The sequence below is a fragment of the Chondrus crispus genome, genomic scaffold, assembly GCF_000350225.1.
Source record: "Chondrus crispus Stackhouse genomic scaffold, scaffold_406, whole genome shotgun sequence".
In the NCBI taxonomy this organism is placed as follows: Eukaryota; Rhodophyta; class Florideophyceae; order Gigartinales; family Gigartinaceae; genus Chondrus; species Chondrus crispus.
This window is the reverse complement of record NW_005179303.1, coordinates 35345-53584: the sequence shown is the minus strand read 5'-3', so window position 1 is coordinate 53584 and position 18240 is coordinate 35345. Positions and strand designations below refer to the sequence as shown.

Genomic DNA, 18240 nt, shown 5'->3' with positions numbered 1-18240 from the left:
TAATCCTATTACTGGTATAAAGCTAAGGGATGTGTCCGGAGCACCGTCAGCTGAGTACCCTACTGCCCCTGTCATTTCTGCTGCTGATGTGGATATTTCAATCTCAGGATTTGTTTCGGTCATCTTTTCGCGTCGTCCACTGCTCGTGAACGCTAGACTTGATGGATCTGAAATTCGGGTGTCGCAAATAGTCGTTGTCGATCCCAAGCATGAACCGGTTGGGCGTGAGATCCTAGTTTTTACCTTGTACGGAGGCGGGACAGAATGGACGAGGAAGTACTACAAACGCTTTTCAAAGTCTTGAAGTTCCTGCAACTGGGTCGTTTATCAGTTCGAAACGCACGAGTTTTCTTGCAGTCAGCTGACTTTTTCGAAAATGGGCATGAGAGTGATCGGTTCCTTCTTCAAACTTGTCAATAACTGTCTCAATGAGGTTAAATTCAAAAGGGGGGTTGGCGGCGCCCCCTTCAATATGAGTTTCGTTCTTTTCCCATGTTCCGACAGAGCCCAATATTTCGTCCTTGGGATCCAAACTACAGTAGGACCGTAGTACAACGCTTTCGTTGAAACAATCAGCAAATAGCTCTGTTGAGACAGAACAAGAATGATACCACAACTTGTAGAGAGAGGGCAAGGCAATCCAAGCATTACACACCTCACGACTCCGCGTCCACAGCCGGCCCCTCCCAGCGCTGTAGAGTCGCGCCCCACCCCATGACGCCCGCTGCACCGTGAGTCTATGGCACGCGCTCGCGCCGTCGACACGCACGCGTCACACCGCACAACTCCGCGTCCACAGCCGGCCCCTCCCAGCGCTGTAAAGTCGCGCCCCACCCCGTGACACTCGATGCACCGTGAGTCTATGGCACGCGCTCGCGCCGTCGACACGCGCGCGTCACACCGCACGACTCCGCGTCTACAGCCGGCCCCTCCCAGCGCTGTAGAGCCGCGCCCTTCCTCGCGGCTGCTGCGCCCCCCCAGCTCCCCCCCTGATCTCAATTGACTCTGATCCCTCTCCCTGCCGTTTCAGCCATAACAGCTCTTCGCCGGAGCACCATCACCGGCCGAAAAAACAAAGCCCTAAAACAGCGTGCAACTTCTGGCGTGCCCAATCAGACCCTCACAAAGGATACGAGGCCTTTCCTGCAAAACAAATGTTAACGTTCAGAGCAGCACAAGGAAGAATGACGAAACGGGAAGGCCTTGCTCTTTTCAAAGATTGAGACATCACACGAATGATTTGCCCATGACCTCGGGGGGCGAATTTTTCATTGAGGATGGCTGTCGCTGAGAGTCCTCCACAGCATCTTAAGCCGCAACTTTCCCGCTACAAAAAAAATTAGCACTCAGATCACTCCAGCAAATCTTTACTTATACATTACACATCTTGCGGTTAGCATTGCGTCCTATTCTACTTACAGTAAGTTCGGAAAACCAGATGACTACCTACACATGCCGCCTCGAGGGGGAACAAACTGATGCGTTTTGGTCTTCATTCTTTGTCGGTCGCTGCCGTCAACTGGTTCTTAACCAGATTCGCATACTCTCCATTCGGATTGCAGAGCAGCTGATGATGTTTTCCGCTTTCCACAATCCGACCCTTTGACACCACCGCCATCACATCGGCGTCCTTCACTGTAGGTAGCCGATTGGCAATGGCCACCGTCGCGCGTCCTGCTGCTGCCCTGTCCAACGCGTTTTGTACAGGACGCAGAAGGTAGGGGAGGTGGCGCATCCGTCATATGCGAGTCACCCTCCATACGTTTTCCATTTCTCCGCCACACGCCCTGTTCCAGGTCTACCACTGTCATGTCCCCTTCTATCTCTTCTGCAACCCCCTCACAGCCCCCCTTCGCTACTACCTCCCCTTTTCTTCCTCCTCTACGTGCGCCCTCTCTCTTTCGTACATTTTCGACAAGTTATCCTCGCTCGTTGCTTCGAAAACGAGAAAATAGAGATGTAGTCTTCTAGATTGGCCGTCAGCTCTGGTTATAAATAAAAAACAAGTTGACGCGGTGATGTGGGCACTTCTTAGAGGCACATATCGCTCAGCGCTCATGAAGGAGATGGAGTGCGACGAGGAAAGGATGGATCCTCGTGAAGGACCACTAGGGGGCTTTTTTAACGCACAGGGAGGTTGAAAGGGGCGCAGTCTGCGGTAGAGAAAGCGTAATCATATCCGAACTACTTCTCACTAGTACATAGTCTTGCGGTGCAAGCCGTGCACATGATGACAACCTGTCGTTTCCAGTAATTCTGCCAAATAAAAAGGCACAGAGCACGGAGAACGTGCATTTGACAAACAACACGTCAAAGGCCAGCGTTGCTAATGCCCACGCATTTTTTATTTCTACTGCGCCCCCCTCCCCCCTCCGTACAGTACTCCACCGTGGTAATCTCCCGCTGGCCCTGCAGCTGTCAGCCGCGAACTGGCACCGCGACGAGCGAGGGAGACATGAAGTGCGGCTGGGCTTTCATCCACACATGACCAAACAGCTGAAACGCAATGGCGATGCTGCCGACGACGAGATCAACGACATCCGAGGCTTGAGGCTCCACCGACGTCCATCCCATCCCCCCTTGTTGCTACGTTTCGACATTTTCCATCCCATCCCCCCTTGTTGCTACGTTTCGACATTTTCCATCCCCTAACTCCTAATCTTCCGAAGACTCCGCATCGCCCACGACCTTTACCAGTTCCTTAGCAGTGTCTTCGAACTCTGCATCATCGATTCCAATATACGTTGATCGCAGCTGCTCTGGAGATGTATTCAGATTTTTGGACAGAACCTCCAAGAATTCCTGTTCACTCAAGGTTGGGAAAATCTTTTTTTGGCGATAGTCCTGCATCACCATTGTGCAGTAGCTACTGCGGAGACTCATCATGGTGATGTTCTGAGCTTCCGGCATGGCACACCTCAGATAACCCTTAAGTGTGTTAGTCACCTGCGGCGTGGTCAGTGCCTCCCCCGTCTCTGTGTGCATAATCAAAGGCCTGTCATCGTCTGCCTGCTCATCGACGAACGTCTTTTCTACTACGACTTTTCTCATTATCTTCGTATGAAACCGCACATATTTCAGGACGAACCCGGGGACAATCACGTTTGGCATGTCTAAGGATCGTTGAGTTTTTTCCATTGCAGTACGAAGCTGGAAAAGATCGTGCAGCCTCACACTTTCGCTCATGTCCAACAGCTCTGTTTCTGTCGGCGTCTGCATTTGTGAGTACGCTTGTGGACGTTGCCCTCCGGCAGAAAAAACAAGGAGCAAAAGCATATTGATGAACCATTTGTGTATGACGGCAGCCTGCGAAACCTTTTCTCGCGCGACCTGAGCACCCCTGTCATTCTTTACATGCACGTACGTGTTCAGAATTCCCTGCAGCTGTTCTCTCGCCTTTTTTCGTCCTCGCTTGAAATCTGCAGGAAAGAAAACTCTTCCGTCGGCAATGCGTTCAGACATCTGCTTTTTCTGAGTAGCAAGGCGACGGCCAAGTGCTTTTTGTACATTGAAATATTTTTGCAGCTTCAGCCGAGATCGCTCCGCTTCTGCCTGCAAGTGTTGGTCACGGTCTGAAAAATAGAGGATTGCATGCTCTGCGATTTTTTCTTTCCAGCACACTGGCGGCCGTTACTAGTGGACTTCTGGCGTCATAGTGATCTAAAAAAAGATCAATTGTCTCTCGGTCACAAACAGCACGGAACACTTCGCCATTCTTGTGCAACGCATTGAGAAATGAAAGTTTTCGAACAACCCGAAGCCTCATAAACTGCCCAGCGACTGTAGTTAACTGCAAAAAGCTACTGTAACTGCCGCCACATTTCGCTTTGCGTTCATATTCCATGAGAAACACGCTCTGCAGATCAGAATTATTGAATTGGTTGAGCGGAATCCCCTCGTACAGTGCAATCCCTTTTGTTGTTTTCGAGTCGTCTCGCAATGTGGCTTGCTGAGATGAAAAGAAATCTGGCTTTAGGCGTCGGAGCTTGTTCATGTCATGCAACCAGCTCTTTCGAATCGCACTCTCGCTTCGATCACTCGGCTCTAGCTGTTCCCTTCGTAAAGCTGATTTTTTTGCACGGGACTTCGGGCACTTTCGCGAGGATTGCACGCGGTCTTCCACGATTTTTTTCAGACGGCGAGAAACCTCCTCCACTTCCACCTCTCCGATTTCAAAAGAGAGGTGGGTATGATCGGCAAGTGTTTCAATATCTCCTCGCTCTGAAACGGTGCCGAGCCCAGTACTGTTGCCGTTTTCGTCATCCATGCTCACACCTTGACCATTCAGATTCATAATGTAATCTACGATGTCCGGTTCAGGTGCGTCAGTCACAAGACTGGGCTCATCCCTTGGGCTGCCTCGAAACCCTTCTTCCTTATCCAATACAACCTCGACTTCACTATCCCGTTCCGAATGGAAGACACCTGATCCCAGCAAATCATTTTCGTTCTCGTGCCGGTCTGGTTCTCCGTCCCAGTCTGGGTCCTCGTCCCGGTCTGAGTCCCCTGCCCCGTCCCCACCGCCGTCACTTTCCGCGCCCCTGTCCTCGTCACGGTCTGAGTCTCCGGCTCCATCCCCACTGCCGTCACTTTCCCGGTCTCTGTCCTCGTCCCTCTCCCTGTTTTCATCTTCGTCCCCGCCCCCGCCACCTACTCCGCGCTCGTCCCGGTGCTCATGCCCGTCCACGTCCTTAGCATATTTTTTCGAAGTGCCGTCTGCACTCCGACGTGTTCGTAAAGCCAATCCATGAGCAGACGTAGAGACCGCGTTCCGGTTCTTGTCCCTTCGAGCACGCTTCTCCCGACGCAATTTGATGAGGTGATTTGCGGATGACCTACGAGCGCGCTTTTCGCCTCTGGACACTGACTCTACCATGGTCTGTCTGTGCCCTTGCTCGAGCGATTTCCCTTGAGTTGAGAACAAGACCAAAGACTAAGCGCATCGCACCCACTGTTAAATACAGGGCTTTGCGGTTTTTTCCCGCCCGTTTTCCCACAAAACACGAACGCCATTACAACTTTGGAGCTCCAGAACGTACCAATCGCGCGCCAAACTGTCCGTCTGAACCGAACAGGCCATTCTCACAGTTTGCATGACTTTCGCACAAACGAAATCACGGAGGAGTACATACCGTCTTGCCCACCAGCCCCTCCCCCCCAGCCCGTTCTGCTTTCTCCTCCTACACTCATCCTGTACCGATTTAGACGTATTGCAGTAATCCAGAAAGAAAGAGTAGAAAGCACAGGAGCGCACATAATCAGCGAGGATATGTAACCAGAGAACAGTTCGGGCCAGTGCTGAAACAAATGGATTGAAAGGGAATCGTTATGTGTCAGATATAATGACGTCATCATTGTTATCATCCAACTACGAATTTTTGCGTCAGAGGCCAGCCACTTCTTCATTCATGCACTCACTTTTACCACAGGATTGCCAGATCACAAATTAGACTGGGTTTCTCATTGGGGAGCGGGTCAGACAGGGCGGTCAACAACGTGCGTGACCATGTCAAAAAGAGAATGAGAGCGCAGCTTTCCTCGTTTTGGATGGGGAATGATGCGTGAAATGGGTGTGGCTGCAAACGATGGGAAGGGATGCGAAAAGTCTGCGACGAGAATTGGCCACCCTGCAGTGGCACGTGGCGCCACCGCCGGGTGACGAAGATGCGACGACGAAGGCCGTGGCCTTGGAGGCGGGCTGCGGCACGGTGAATCACAGGAGGGTGCGGAAAGGGGGAACGTGGCGGCAGGTTATGGAGTGCGGGCTGGAAAATGGAAGCTTGGAATTTTGCAGAGACTTGATGCCGGATACTTTGCCGTATAAAATAGGATACCAATATGGAGGTAGTTCGGTACAGCGGTGCGTGTATGAGGGTGCATTGATATATAGCATGATCTGTTTCGGCTAAGAGCTCAAAACACGAAATATGTGTTCTGTGTATCACTCGTGGCATCTACAGTGACGCCATCGTCTCGCGAGCAGCCCCCACGATCCCTTCTCGACTCTCTGGTCGGTCATGTCACTGTCAGGCATTCAGTCCCCAGGATCTCTCCCTCCTCGACTACGTGGTCTGTAATCTGCCCACATCCTCCTGTTCGTTTCACAAATAATCCTCACAACAAGAAATGAGCATGTTCACTCCTCTCTTACATCCGGCGGGGTTCCTTCCCCTTCCGTCCCGTACGTAGTTCCAAGCAAACGAAAGAGGATGAGGATAGAGACCATTGGATAGGGGCACGATCTGAGGTAGAAGCAGAAATAGAAACACAAGCACACACACAAGTAAATCGCAAGCGAAATTCCGTGTGTGACCGTGAGGGAATGGGTGATGCCAGATTTGGCTGTGGCGTGGTTGGGAAGCTTTGGGTACCGTACACGAAAATGGGCAATCGCGGAAACCGCGAACCGGACAGGCTTTACGATTTTTGACTTTTTGATCTCTGCGCTCGTGTGGGGGGAGGCGAGCGGGCGGCAGCCATGACGATGGTGATCTGGAGAATGACTGCATCAGCGTGAGTCATCGACCTCGGTTACGGTAGAACCATGACCAGCGAATCTAAGCATCTTGCGAAAGAATCGTACAGGATGACGCTTTCAAGACGGCGATTTCGATTTCGAACTCGGAACGGTTGACTTCGACTCTGTTCCGAAGTATGCAACGCCGTTATAGCAATTTTCTTTTGCGATCTGTTCAAAAGCCTGATTGATTCAGCTTAGACCGATGCATACGCAGACCTCTTCGCAGATTAGAAGTAAATCGTGGAAGCACGTCGTCCACGTAGGACATTCAGTTAAAAACCCCACACTTTACAAGGCACGCAACGCGCAGAAAAATAGGCCGACGTGCAGGTGTTGTCCGGAAGCTACAACCTATTATAATATATCATCTCCTGTTTACGAATAAACTTAATTGGGTTCTGGTGATGAAGACGATGTCTTCACCAGAACCTGCAGCGACAGCATCAAAGTGCTCACGCCCGGCTTTCTCTCGTCACTCCTAAACCGTTTGCGTTGACTCTCTGCATTTCCAGGAAATAATATTGTAATGCCCTCCTCCTCACGTCCCTCCGGGCCCTCTCACCAAACCTTCGCAACGGATGACTCTCTCCCGTAGTCAAACCCGTAAGCCTGCGCCTGCACCACCTGCGCAAGGTCGTCGGCATTGCACTCCTTCTCATTGCAGCACATGCAGCACATCTCGTTAACGACCGCCCTCTAAACCGGGCTCTCCCCGCCGACCACGCATGTACTCGAACACCAATACAGCCTCGGGTCCTCCGCCTGCACGAACCTGCTCACGTTGCGAAACCCGGCACTACAGTTGCGCGCGCCCCCCGCCACGCCCTCCTTCCCCCTCCCCCCGTAAAACTCGATGTACGCGTGTAGCGACGCGTTGCGCCCCACCACGTCCTGCATGTCCTCCGCCCGAACCTCCGTGCTGTTCCACGTCACCCACCATGCCTTCCCGCACGAGTTCACCGACGCCATCCGCCTGACCAGCTCCGGGAAGAAGTGCTCGCTGCTCCTGACCATCTCCCAGACGTCCGTGATCGCCGGGAACCCAGCCACCATGGCCGACCGTGGCCCGGTCCCCATCTTCTTCGGCGCCACGTGCGCACGCGTCATGTACCCCTCGACGTAGGAAGCCGGCACCCGCACGCGGTCCCCGTCCATCCGCTTGCACCGCGTCGCCACGTACGACATCCGCACATGCTGCCGCAGGATCCCCGCCGCCGCCTCAGTCTTCCCACCGATCAGATAGATCTGATGACAGATTCCCACCACGTACGCCGAGAGCGTCGTCGCTGGTAGCCATAAACCGTTGGCGTCCATCTTTTCCTCAAACTCTTCGCACATGCGCGCTTGGTCCCGGTCGTAGCGCATTGTCTCGTCGGAGGGGAAGTCCGACCCCGCCCAGCCTTCTTGCGTGATGTTTCCGACTCTCGACAGTGTCACGCCTCGTGCCTCAGCCACGCCCTTGCGCTGCAGCTCCCGCAGCACGGGGAGGTCTTCGCGCCGCTCCAGCGAGCAGAAGAGCCTCCCCGCCGGGGGGAGGAGCAAATCCTTGGCCACGATCTCCGCCAGTTGTTTTGACAGGTACCCATTGTCTTGTGTGAACACGCTGTTGCGGCAGGTTTCGTCGATCTCGGACTGGAACTCCACGCACGCACACTCCGGGGCCGCCACGGCTTTCAGAGCTAGGTCGTAGAAAAACTTAACCATTTTCATCGGAATCCCCCGGCTCCGTAAAGTAGATGTATGCTGTAAAATTTGGCGTCATACAATTGAAATCTGCAACATTTATTGACGTTTTTAATATTATTATAAAGGTGACCGACGCCGTCGCTGGTGTCCGACGCCTCTCCCACGAAAACGCAAAATTCGCGCCCCACCCCGTGACGCCCGCTGCGCCGTGACTCTATGGCACGCGCTCGCGCCGTCGACACGCGCGCGTCACACCGCACGACTCCGCGTCCACAGCCGGCCGCCCCCAGCACTGTAGAGCCGCGCCCTTCCTCGCGGCCGCTGCGCCCCTCCACCTCCCCCCCCTGATCCCAATTGACTCTGATTCCTCTCCCTGCCGTTTCAGCCATAACAGCTCTTTGCCGGAGCACCATCACCGGCCGAAAAAACAAAGCGGTGAGCGGTTCGTTACCAACTATGATTCACTCGGTTGGGGGGATGAGGGTGGCGAGCGAGGGACTGTTCCCCGTGAGAGGCAGATTGTATGAGCATGGGCCTGCCGATGCAGCCCGCAAGAGGGCCACCATGGAGGAAAGGGCGGGGATGGGCGGGGGAGATGGAGGAAGTGGAGGGGGGGCCGCCGCTTGCAAGACAGTGGGGTTGAAAGGTGAACAGTCGGCTGCACATAGCGGCGTGCATCCGGCTGCATATGGGAGTTTAGACAGTAAGAAGGCAGGGGCGGGGATGGTTGGGGGCGATGAAAGGAGTCCACGGAGGGGAAGAGGGGTTCTGTACGGGGGGGGAGGAAGGAGGGGAGTGGGGAAGCGGGCGGCGACGGTGGGGGTAAGTGGATGGGGGAGGAGGAGGTCAAGACATGGCTGCATGCGCGACGCGCGAAGAAGTGAAGTTGTGCCCAAACGGAGCCGATTTGCTGAATCTCGATCTCACCGTTCCATCGCGGCCGTGTCCGGCTGGCATCGCATGGCCCCAGACGTGTCTCCCCAATCAACGCCTCCGCGTGCACCGCCGCCAGTTCTGCATACACCTTCCAAGAGCCGCGCCGTTCCACCTTCACCACTTGCCTACCGCTTTACCTTCAAACTCCCGCGCGTGTCCGCTTCATTGTACACATTCGCCTATTCGTGCGTGACCCTCCAGTTGACCGCGGATGGTGGTCGCGCCTCGCGCGTTTCTGCACTACACCCATTGCCTCGTTGTCCCTGTGCAGTCAGGGAGCAAGCGGGAAATGCTCTTCGGGCCACAGCCGCCTGCTTTCCGATTTCTACGTGCCCGCTGGAGCTCGCCGCCGAGCTCGCCGTGATGCAGGTCAGGGATGCTTTCTGGTCGCCTTCGATTTGTTGCTATCAATTTTGGAGAGCAGGGGCAGCTCGGATGCACGTCGGAGCAACGTGCCGTTCGGGGGCAGCTTGAGAGGGGCGCAGTGGGGATTGTAGAGGTGGACGTGGACGGCGGGCCATTAATGAGCATGAGCAAAGGCAACTCTTCCCGCTAATTACGGGTTTTGCAAGCCGGCGGTATTCGCAAAGCCATCCTCCTGGCGCTCTCCCCTACAAGTATATTCAGAATCCCTGCCATTTTCGCAACAGACACGTTTCTACCCTCGCATGATTTGCAGAATCCACACATCAAGCGCGGGTTCAAAACTATCTATTGCTTGTAAGGAAACGGTCTGCACTGCAGCACGCCGCACCCGACGCCTCCCATCCGCGTTCCCACGGGAACAAAGGAGTCCGACTGAGCTGATAAGGTTGGATGACGCAAGCCCACGGCATGATGCTCTGCTTAGAGATGACACTTTGGAAAAATCGTCGGGCGCCACATCGGACCCATTTCCTTTGCCCACCCCTCGCAATCGCCAAACTTCTTAGTGCGTCAAACTCAGCACTCACCCGAGTTTTCCCAGCCGATATATCATATTCATCGTCAAACTGGCCGATCACATCCCATGCTACAGATGCGTTTGCAAATTCGTGCGCTTCCGAGGCTTCAATGTGCTTTCGAATAACGCGTCAAATCTCTGATGTGTGGAACCGCTTGACTTAGCTTCTGAGATAACCTCGAACTCATTTGGTGTTTCCCCTTCAATAACGTCGCAAGTTTCAATTCCAGTTGAAACGGTTCCTTCCTACAATAATAAAACTTGATAGAGTTGTCCCCGAGCTTCTCTGGCCACTTGATCAACTGACTAGAGAACTCCGATTCTGCACTCTTCAGCACATCCCGACATTCATCGTACAGCGGAAGTGCTCCTCGATTGGGAAGAATTTCTCCAGCAGCTTGCACCGGCTCTTAGGACGAAAGTGTCACCGAGAAAACAGTTCAGTTTCTCCCAAGCTCCCTTCGAGAAGCCGCACCCGGGTGAGTACAACCCACCGGATCGTTTTTAGACGTAGGAGGGACCTTGTCCATGACCTCGTGCAAAGTGTCCATGGCTTCCAGACAATCTTGAAGGCCACGAAGAACGGCGACAAACGCGGTGTTTGTTCGAATCAACAAACATGGCAGCGCCGCTGTCACCTGTAGCTTGGTGATGTAGCTTTGGCAGGGCAAGCCCTAAAATCTTTCTTCGTCTTCAGAGTACACGTTCACTCAGCGAAAACCAAAAAAACATATCCTCCTGTCGTTGCTGTTCTCAAAAGTGACAGCGTACCGCCATGATGCCTGAGCGAGGGGATGAGGGTGAGATGCATTACAGGTTTGTTATGCCCGCTCCATGAAACACGCTTGCTCATTTACCGTCACCTTTCCCCTTACACCCACAGCAGAGCCCCCTTCCCACTCCTGACGTCATTTTACCTTCAGAATATCCCATATTCCCCCACCCACCCAAACTACCCCGCCCATTCAATCCCACATGCACGTTACGCGCCCACCCGTTTTATCGGAGCAGACGTTCAATTCTTTCTATGATGTACAGTATAGCTGCGTGCCAAAGTGCCCCTCTCAACATGGTCAACCTTCCGTGCTTCTGCACCGCGCGAACCCGAGAGGATATAGATCACATGACAACCACAGTGCTGACTCAGACCATCTCAAGCAATGACCCGCAATTCATCTCGTCTCGCTAAGCGCCCGCCAAAACGCACTCCCCTGCTGTTTCGGAACAAATGCGCCCTCACATGCCAGGCCGCCAAGCAGCGCGTCAAGCTCCTCAATAAAAATCAAGAAGGATCCGGAACACAAGGGAAGACCCACCGACGATGACCACGAGTTCTTATCTTGAGCAAAAGCAATTCAACGGAGCGCGCCAATATTATCCACGCTCAGATCGACTTTGTCAAGTGCCTCCTACGTCGCGAGCTTGAGAAGCTCAATGATCTCATTCCCACAAAAACGTCTTCATCCCGACGGAGCTCCTGCCGCATCGCGTTAAAAAGTTTTTTGGATGTGGTTGTTGATTTAGCAGCCACTACAGAATTCATTTTCGCAAGCTGTAGACTCGCGCGCCCTACAAAGTTCTCGCTTCTCGGGACAGCGGGGCCTATTTCCGCTAACGAATGGCCTCGCATCGAATCATTTGACGTTTGCTCTAAAGGGAACGACAACGTTTTTACAAGCTAGCCCGACGACTGTATCCATCCGCATGTCCATCGACTACAGTTACATCACTGGCTTGACCACTGGAATTTCCAAGCATCATCCCGGCGAAGAGAAGTCCCGTGATCGCTGTCATAAGCTCGAGAAAATCGCAAAATCCGTCGCGGACAAAGATCGAGCCAATCCAAAAGCTCACAGCCCAGAGTCCTTGAGATAGAAACTCGGAGATACCGAACATTATCCCGACAACCATTGCTGACTTGCGCCCATTCCTAATTGGAATCTCAAGTGCTGCGTTATACTTTCGCGTGAAGACATCCTGCACACCCACGGATGTAACGGTATCAAAGTTATTCACTGCCTCGGACGAGGTAACTTCACCTTGCTGCACATCGTAAAACCTCTCAGCCAGACGCACTGTGGTACTTTTGCCGCATCCGCTCGATCCGACAAGCGCATGAGCTGTGCCTGGAGGGACATCAAGGTTGACGTTGTTCAGGACAAACTCTTTCATAGCATCATCTTCCAAGTCGTCGATGATACGTGAGGCATAGTTGAAAAAGACGTTCTTAAACTCAATGCGACCGCTAAACTCATTGATAACTTCACCTTCATCTTCCGTCAGGGGGTTTATCTCAGACGGTCGGTCAATAACTCATACACGTGTGGGGTAGCCCCACGAGCTACCGCGAAAGCCTGGAATGATGGAGCGGCTTCATCGCAGAAAAAAAACAAGGACAACAAACGGCGAAAATTCGTCTTATCGAAAACGCAGGAGGTTAGGCAATCTGCGCATGCGCGCAAACGTAATTCTTACCCACACTCTTCGATTCGTGTGAGCATCAGCAAGAAAGGAGAAGAAGAAGAAAAGGCAGAACTCACCTTGCCCGATCGAAACACAAGCGATAAAAACGGAAAAAAAGTGGTGAGAACATCCCCCGGATCCATTTTCATTGCTCTTACTCTCCTCGCACCGGACACAAACGCAACCGCATACGTAGAGAATATAATGAAAAAGGTCACGCCCATGCCTAACCCGCTGATAACGGCCTTCTTCACGTCAGCCTTGTACGCGATCTGCAACTCCTTCTCATACCTCCTGGCCTCGCTCTCCTAGCCACCGTACGCGGTAACAGAGCGAATGAGGTTGATAGTCTCATTAGCGACAGCGCCAGATGCACTGTAGGCTCCCAAGCCATCGCCTGTTGAAGCGGATGCCATCTTTGCAAAGGCGCCACCGGCCAAGACGAGCAGGGGGCGACGGAGAGTATGACGAGTGTGAGCAGGGGGCCATACACAAAGGCAACGATGACGCCAATGACAAACATGGACGTAAACTGAATTGCACTGGTAACTTTATCTCCAATGCCCGCCTAGATCAAATTGACATCACCCGCTACTCATGCGGTAAGCTCTCCACCATCGTTCTGATCGACCCAGGTGTAATCTTGAGACATTAGACTTTCGAAAAACTTCCTTCTGAGTCTCTATCGCTCACGACAAATCACAGGTCCAGTCCACGTCCCCATCCAGCTCCCCGTCCCCATCCAGCTCCCCGCCCCCATCCAGCTCCCCGCCCCCATCCAGGCCCCGGTCCCCGTCCCCTGCACAGTCTTCATACCCGTCGTCACTTTCGTCTTCAATCTCTGCTACTTGCCCACTAATGTCTACAGTACTTATGTACCGGGCGAACAGGTCCGGATCGTGAGTGCCATCATTCCGGTCGGGGGCGGCGGCGGCGGCGGTCGTCGCGGCTGCAGCAGCGGTGGCGGCGGCAGTGATGGCGGCACGCGCGGCGCTTGTGAACTGCTGCGGCGGTGGCGGAGCACAGCGGCGGCGGTTCGGAACCCCGGTAGTGAAGGCAGTGGCGGAGGTGCTGGCGGTAGCGGCGGCGGTCATGGCGGCGGCGGCGGTTGTGAACTTCGGCACCGGCGGCAGAGAGGAACGGCGGCGACGGCGGTGAGGACGAACGGCGGCAGCGGCGGCGGTCATGGCGGCGGCGGTTTTGAACTGCAGCGATGGCGGCAAAGAGGAACGGCGGCGACGGCGGGGAGGAGGAACGGCGGCAGCGGTGCTCAGGAATGGCGGCGGCGGCGGTGAGAAATGGCGACGGCGGTGGCAGCGGCGGTGGCGGTGGCGGTGGCGACAGAAGGACGAGGGCAGAGCAAGAGGTACGGCGGCGGCCAGGGGTAGGAATAGGGAAAAAGGAAACGGGGAAAGGGAAGGGGGCAACAGTGATGGGGACGATGGGGAGGGATGAGGAATGATCGGGAATGATCGGGAATGATGGCAAAAAATGCTCCGCATAAATAACCAAATCCGCGCCCCGTATTGTCCCGGTGGTACAGAAAGTATGATAACCAGAAAACATGAAAAAACAAATCCCACATAATTCCGAATCCCGGAAAAACGCAATATCCCCTAATCCCAATAATCATTAAACAGAATATCCTAAAATCCCAATAATCATTAACCGAATATCCGAATATCTCCTAATCCGAATATTCGCTAAACCGAATATCTCCTAATCCGAATATCTCGTAATTCCAATATCTGCTAAACCGAATATCTCCTAATCCCAAAATCACCTAATCCCAATATTCGCTAATCCAAACATCTTCTAATCCCAATATCCCCTAATCCCAATATCCACATATCCGAATATCCCCTAATCCCAATATCTCTTAATCCGCTAATCCCACCAACCCTATATCCGTTAATCCGCTACGACCACTTTCACCTACGATCCTACTCCCTTACTACTATAACCGAATATATATATTATAAAAGAAATAACCGAATATATATATTATAAAAGAAATAACCCCCTAATTCCCTAAACGGACAGGGATAGTCGTAAGAGGACGGGCGCGTTGGAGGAGGGGCAACAGGAGTACGGAAGGGGAGCGGTGTGGTTCCAGAGAACGTGCGGATGAGATTGTCTCATACAGTATGTGGTCATTCAGGGCGGGGGAAGGAGTGGAACGGACAGAGTAAGTGAGATCAGTAGTGAACCAATAGACGCGCGTTACAAGGAGCGCCAGCCAGTAGATGCGCGTCGGGATTCAGGGGCCTGAATAGGGGAACCGCGAATGATATCGTGACAGCGACGAACGGGATCAATGACGCGACATGACAGCGAGGATGACGTCCATCCGGCCAACGGTTGCGGTCGGATGCATGTCGGCAATTTTCGACGTCCATCCGGTATGATAAAATAATCAAATTTGGCCCTGTGCGCATTGAAATTTTTCCAGATTTTTTTCTAGCCAATGCGCACTCCGTCAGACCGAAGTAAATTTGCGCTTAATTTCAGCCCACCTGAACGCGCGTCTGTTCGGACATGGGTATAGGGATAGTCGTAAGAGGGCGGGCGCGTTGGAGGAGGGGCAACAGGAGTACGGAAGGGGAGCGGTGTGGTTCCAGAGAACGTGCGGATGAGATTGTCTCATACAGTATGTGGTCATTCAGGGCGGGGGAAGGAGTGGAACGGACAGAGTAAGTGAGATCAGTAGTGAACCAATAGACGCGTGTTACGAGGAGCGCCAGCCAGTAGATGCGCGTCGGGATTCAGGGGCGTGAATAGGGGAACCGCGAATGATATCGTGACAGCGACGAACGGGATCAATGACGCGACATGACAGCGAGGATGACGTCCATCCGGCCAACGGTTGCGGTCGGATGCATGTCGGCAATTTTCGACGTCCATCCGGTATGATAAAATAATCAAATTTGGCCCTGTGCGCATTGAAATTTTTCCAGATTTTTTTCTAGCCAATGCGCACTCCGTCCGACCGAAGTAAATTTGCGCTTAATTTTAGCCCACCTGAACGCGCGTCTGCTCGGACATGGGTATAGGGATAGTCGTAAGAGGGCGGGCGCGTTGGTGGAGGGGCAACAGGAGTACGGAAGGGGAGCGGTGTGGTTCCAGAGAGTGCGCGGATGAGATTGTCTCATACAGTATGTGGTCATTCAGGGCGGGGGAAGGAGTGGAACGGACAGAGTAAGTGAGATCAGTAGTGAACCAATAGACGCGCGTTACGAGGAGCGCCAGCCAGTAGATGCGCGTCGGGATTCAGGGGCCTGAATAGGGGAACCGCGAATGATCTCGTGACAGCGACGAACGGGATCAATGACGCGACATGACAGCGAGGATGACGTCCATCCGGCCAACGGCTGCCGTCGGATGCATGTCGGCAATTTTCGACGTCCATCCGGTATGATAAAATAATCAAATTTGGCCCTGTGCACTTTGAAAATTTTCCAGATTTTTTTCTAACCAATGCGCACTCCGTCCGACCGAAGTAAATTTGCGCTTAATTTCAGCCCACCTGAACGCGCGTCTGTTCGGACATGGGTATAGGAAATATCCCCTAATCATCTAAATCCCCTAAATCCCCTAATCCCACCTAATCTTTTAATCCCACCTAATCCCCTAATCCCACCTAATCCTCCTAATCCTCCTGATCTCATGTATTTATTATATACGAATGCCATTTGTTTGAAATTGCGTTAATTAATTAAGTTTTGCAATTACATTTTAATATTTGAAATTAAATTAATGTTTCCAAATATGTTCCTTTAAATGGGGCTGGGGATGAAGTGGTGTGGTGTTGTGTGCTGTAGTCGTTTAACGTACACTGTCATTTTGCCTTCGCTTCTCACAGATTGCTCGAATTTGTGGACAAGAGATTTCCTGCCGAATTCGATGGAAGAAGTAGGAAATGATTTGGGTACTTGTTAGTTCCAGAACTTTGCATACCAATCAATGCGGATAAATGGGTTTTTGGTAGCCACAAATCATTTGTTAACGTTGTAATCCGACACTCAGTCATACAGGAGATAGTGAGAAGGTGCTCAGTTGACGTGTTTTCTTAAACGTTATTAGTATTGGAAAATGAGAGGGCATGACACGTAGTGTACGTTATGCGAGCAAAACCGCAACTTGGATACTCTAAGAAAGAAGCTATTCATGTTCCGTACTAGCATTCTCAAAGTGATGCAGAAGTGCTATGACTTATTCAGGATTGAACTTGTAAAAGACGGATGCAAACCGCGTGATGTCCAAAAATCTTATTCAGAGACATATCGAAATGGAAGAGCAACGATGACAGAGAGAGGCGTCAGAAGACGACAGCAGTGCGAGGAAATGGGCTTTAAGAGGTCCATTTCTCGGGGCAAGGATGTTTTGCATATTTAATGTTTACTAGATTCCTATCTATAACCACAACCAGTCCAAGTATTGATGAGAATGTCGTGATGGAGGTATGGTGCTGGCTGTCTTTTTCATGCACTCGTACATGTACGTGGCTTACTTCGTACGAAAAACCTTGCAGGCTTTAAAAATAGAATTTAAATTTGCGCACCTCTCGTGATATCATGACATTTTGTAGCTCAACGGCACCATTGGTAATTTAGTTAAATGTTATTCTCATTAAGATGCAGCGGACCGACATTTGTTCAGCTTTCTATGTGGAGCTGCAGTTATGTATGTTTGGCAGAGCGGAATGCTTTCCTGCATGTGAATTTTGTGTCACTGGAAATTCGTCGAATATTCGAGTCCCTGGAGTCATTGTTCGTATATTATTTGAGACATTTTTTCATGTATACATTATCGATACATTATAATTACATATTATTGCTATTATTAATGTTTTTATTTCAAATACTTTCTTTACAAACCATGACGCAATGATCTGCAGAGTATTCCGTAATATTCAAGTTTCTACCCCGCCAGTTTCTACAGTGTTGAGGATTTGAATTAAAAATACAATATGAAGAAAAAAAGCCCCAGGAGCATGATCATCTTGCAGCCGTACCGCCATTGGCACTTTGCTTGTCGTGCCCTTAGCTGATACAAAACGAATCAATGTTTTTAGTTTAAATTTGTCGTGAAACACGAGGGTTGATACACTGTACTGTGCCTCAATTTGCGTTACAAAACGTGACCATGACGTCATGCTCCGCAGTGTGCTGAGCATGACGTAATAATCCTCTCTACACAGTGATCATGTTTTGAGCTAAATTATAATATGAAAACATAGCAAACAATGCGTGTGTACTGTACGTCTTCTTCAAAATATCTTCATGCTTGGGTGTGTCCAACGATGTTGTGATCGCAGCCGACACGCTGGCATCGGCCTGATTTCTGAGTCGAAGATGCTCAATCGTTCGACTTCAAGGGGATCTGATCATGCATTCGTTTCCACTCATACAATTGTAGTAGCACAGCGTGAGCGTCCAGTGTTGTTTTAATTACGCAAGAGCACATTCAATAATTCGAACCGCTTTCGTAGAGCATCACGTCGCGTTTCGGCGCACGTCACATGCTCGGTGCAGTCCTCTGACCATGACGGACAGGGTACGGAGGGTGGGATCCATTTGAACAAGGACTCGTCAAGGAAATACTTCGCGACGTATGAGTCCTGGCGCAACCCTACTTGGCTGCCTTGTCGTGACTTCAATGATCGTCAGACCTCATCACAGGGTCCCTCAAA

At 51.9% G+C, this 18240-nt stretch overlaps 1 protein-coding gene across 1 annotated transcript; it reads right to left on the bottom strand.

Annotated features, from left to right (window-relative positions):
• Nucleotides 1-1492: 1492 nt before the first annotated feature.
• CHC_T00001175001 (hypothetical protein) lies at nt 1493-1735 on the bottom strand. Its single transcript, XM_005718532.1, has one exon. The coding sequence runs from the start codon at nt 1733-1735 to the stop codon at nt 1493-1495; it is 243 nt and encodes an 80-aa protein (XP_005718589.1).
• Nucleotides 1736-18240: the final 16505 nt, after the last annotated feature.

Coding starts and splice junctions, on each gene's coding strand:
- CHC_T00001175001 (XM_005718532.1), bottom strand. CDS start 1,735: ATGCGCCACCTCCCCTACCTTCTGCGTCCTGTACAAAACGCGTTGGAC.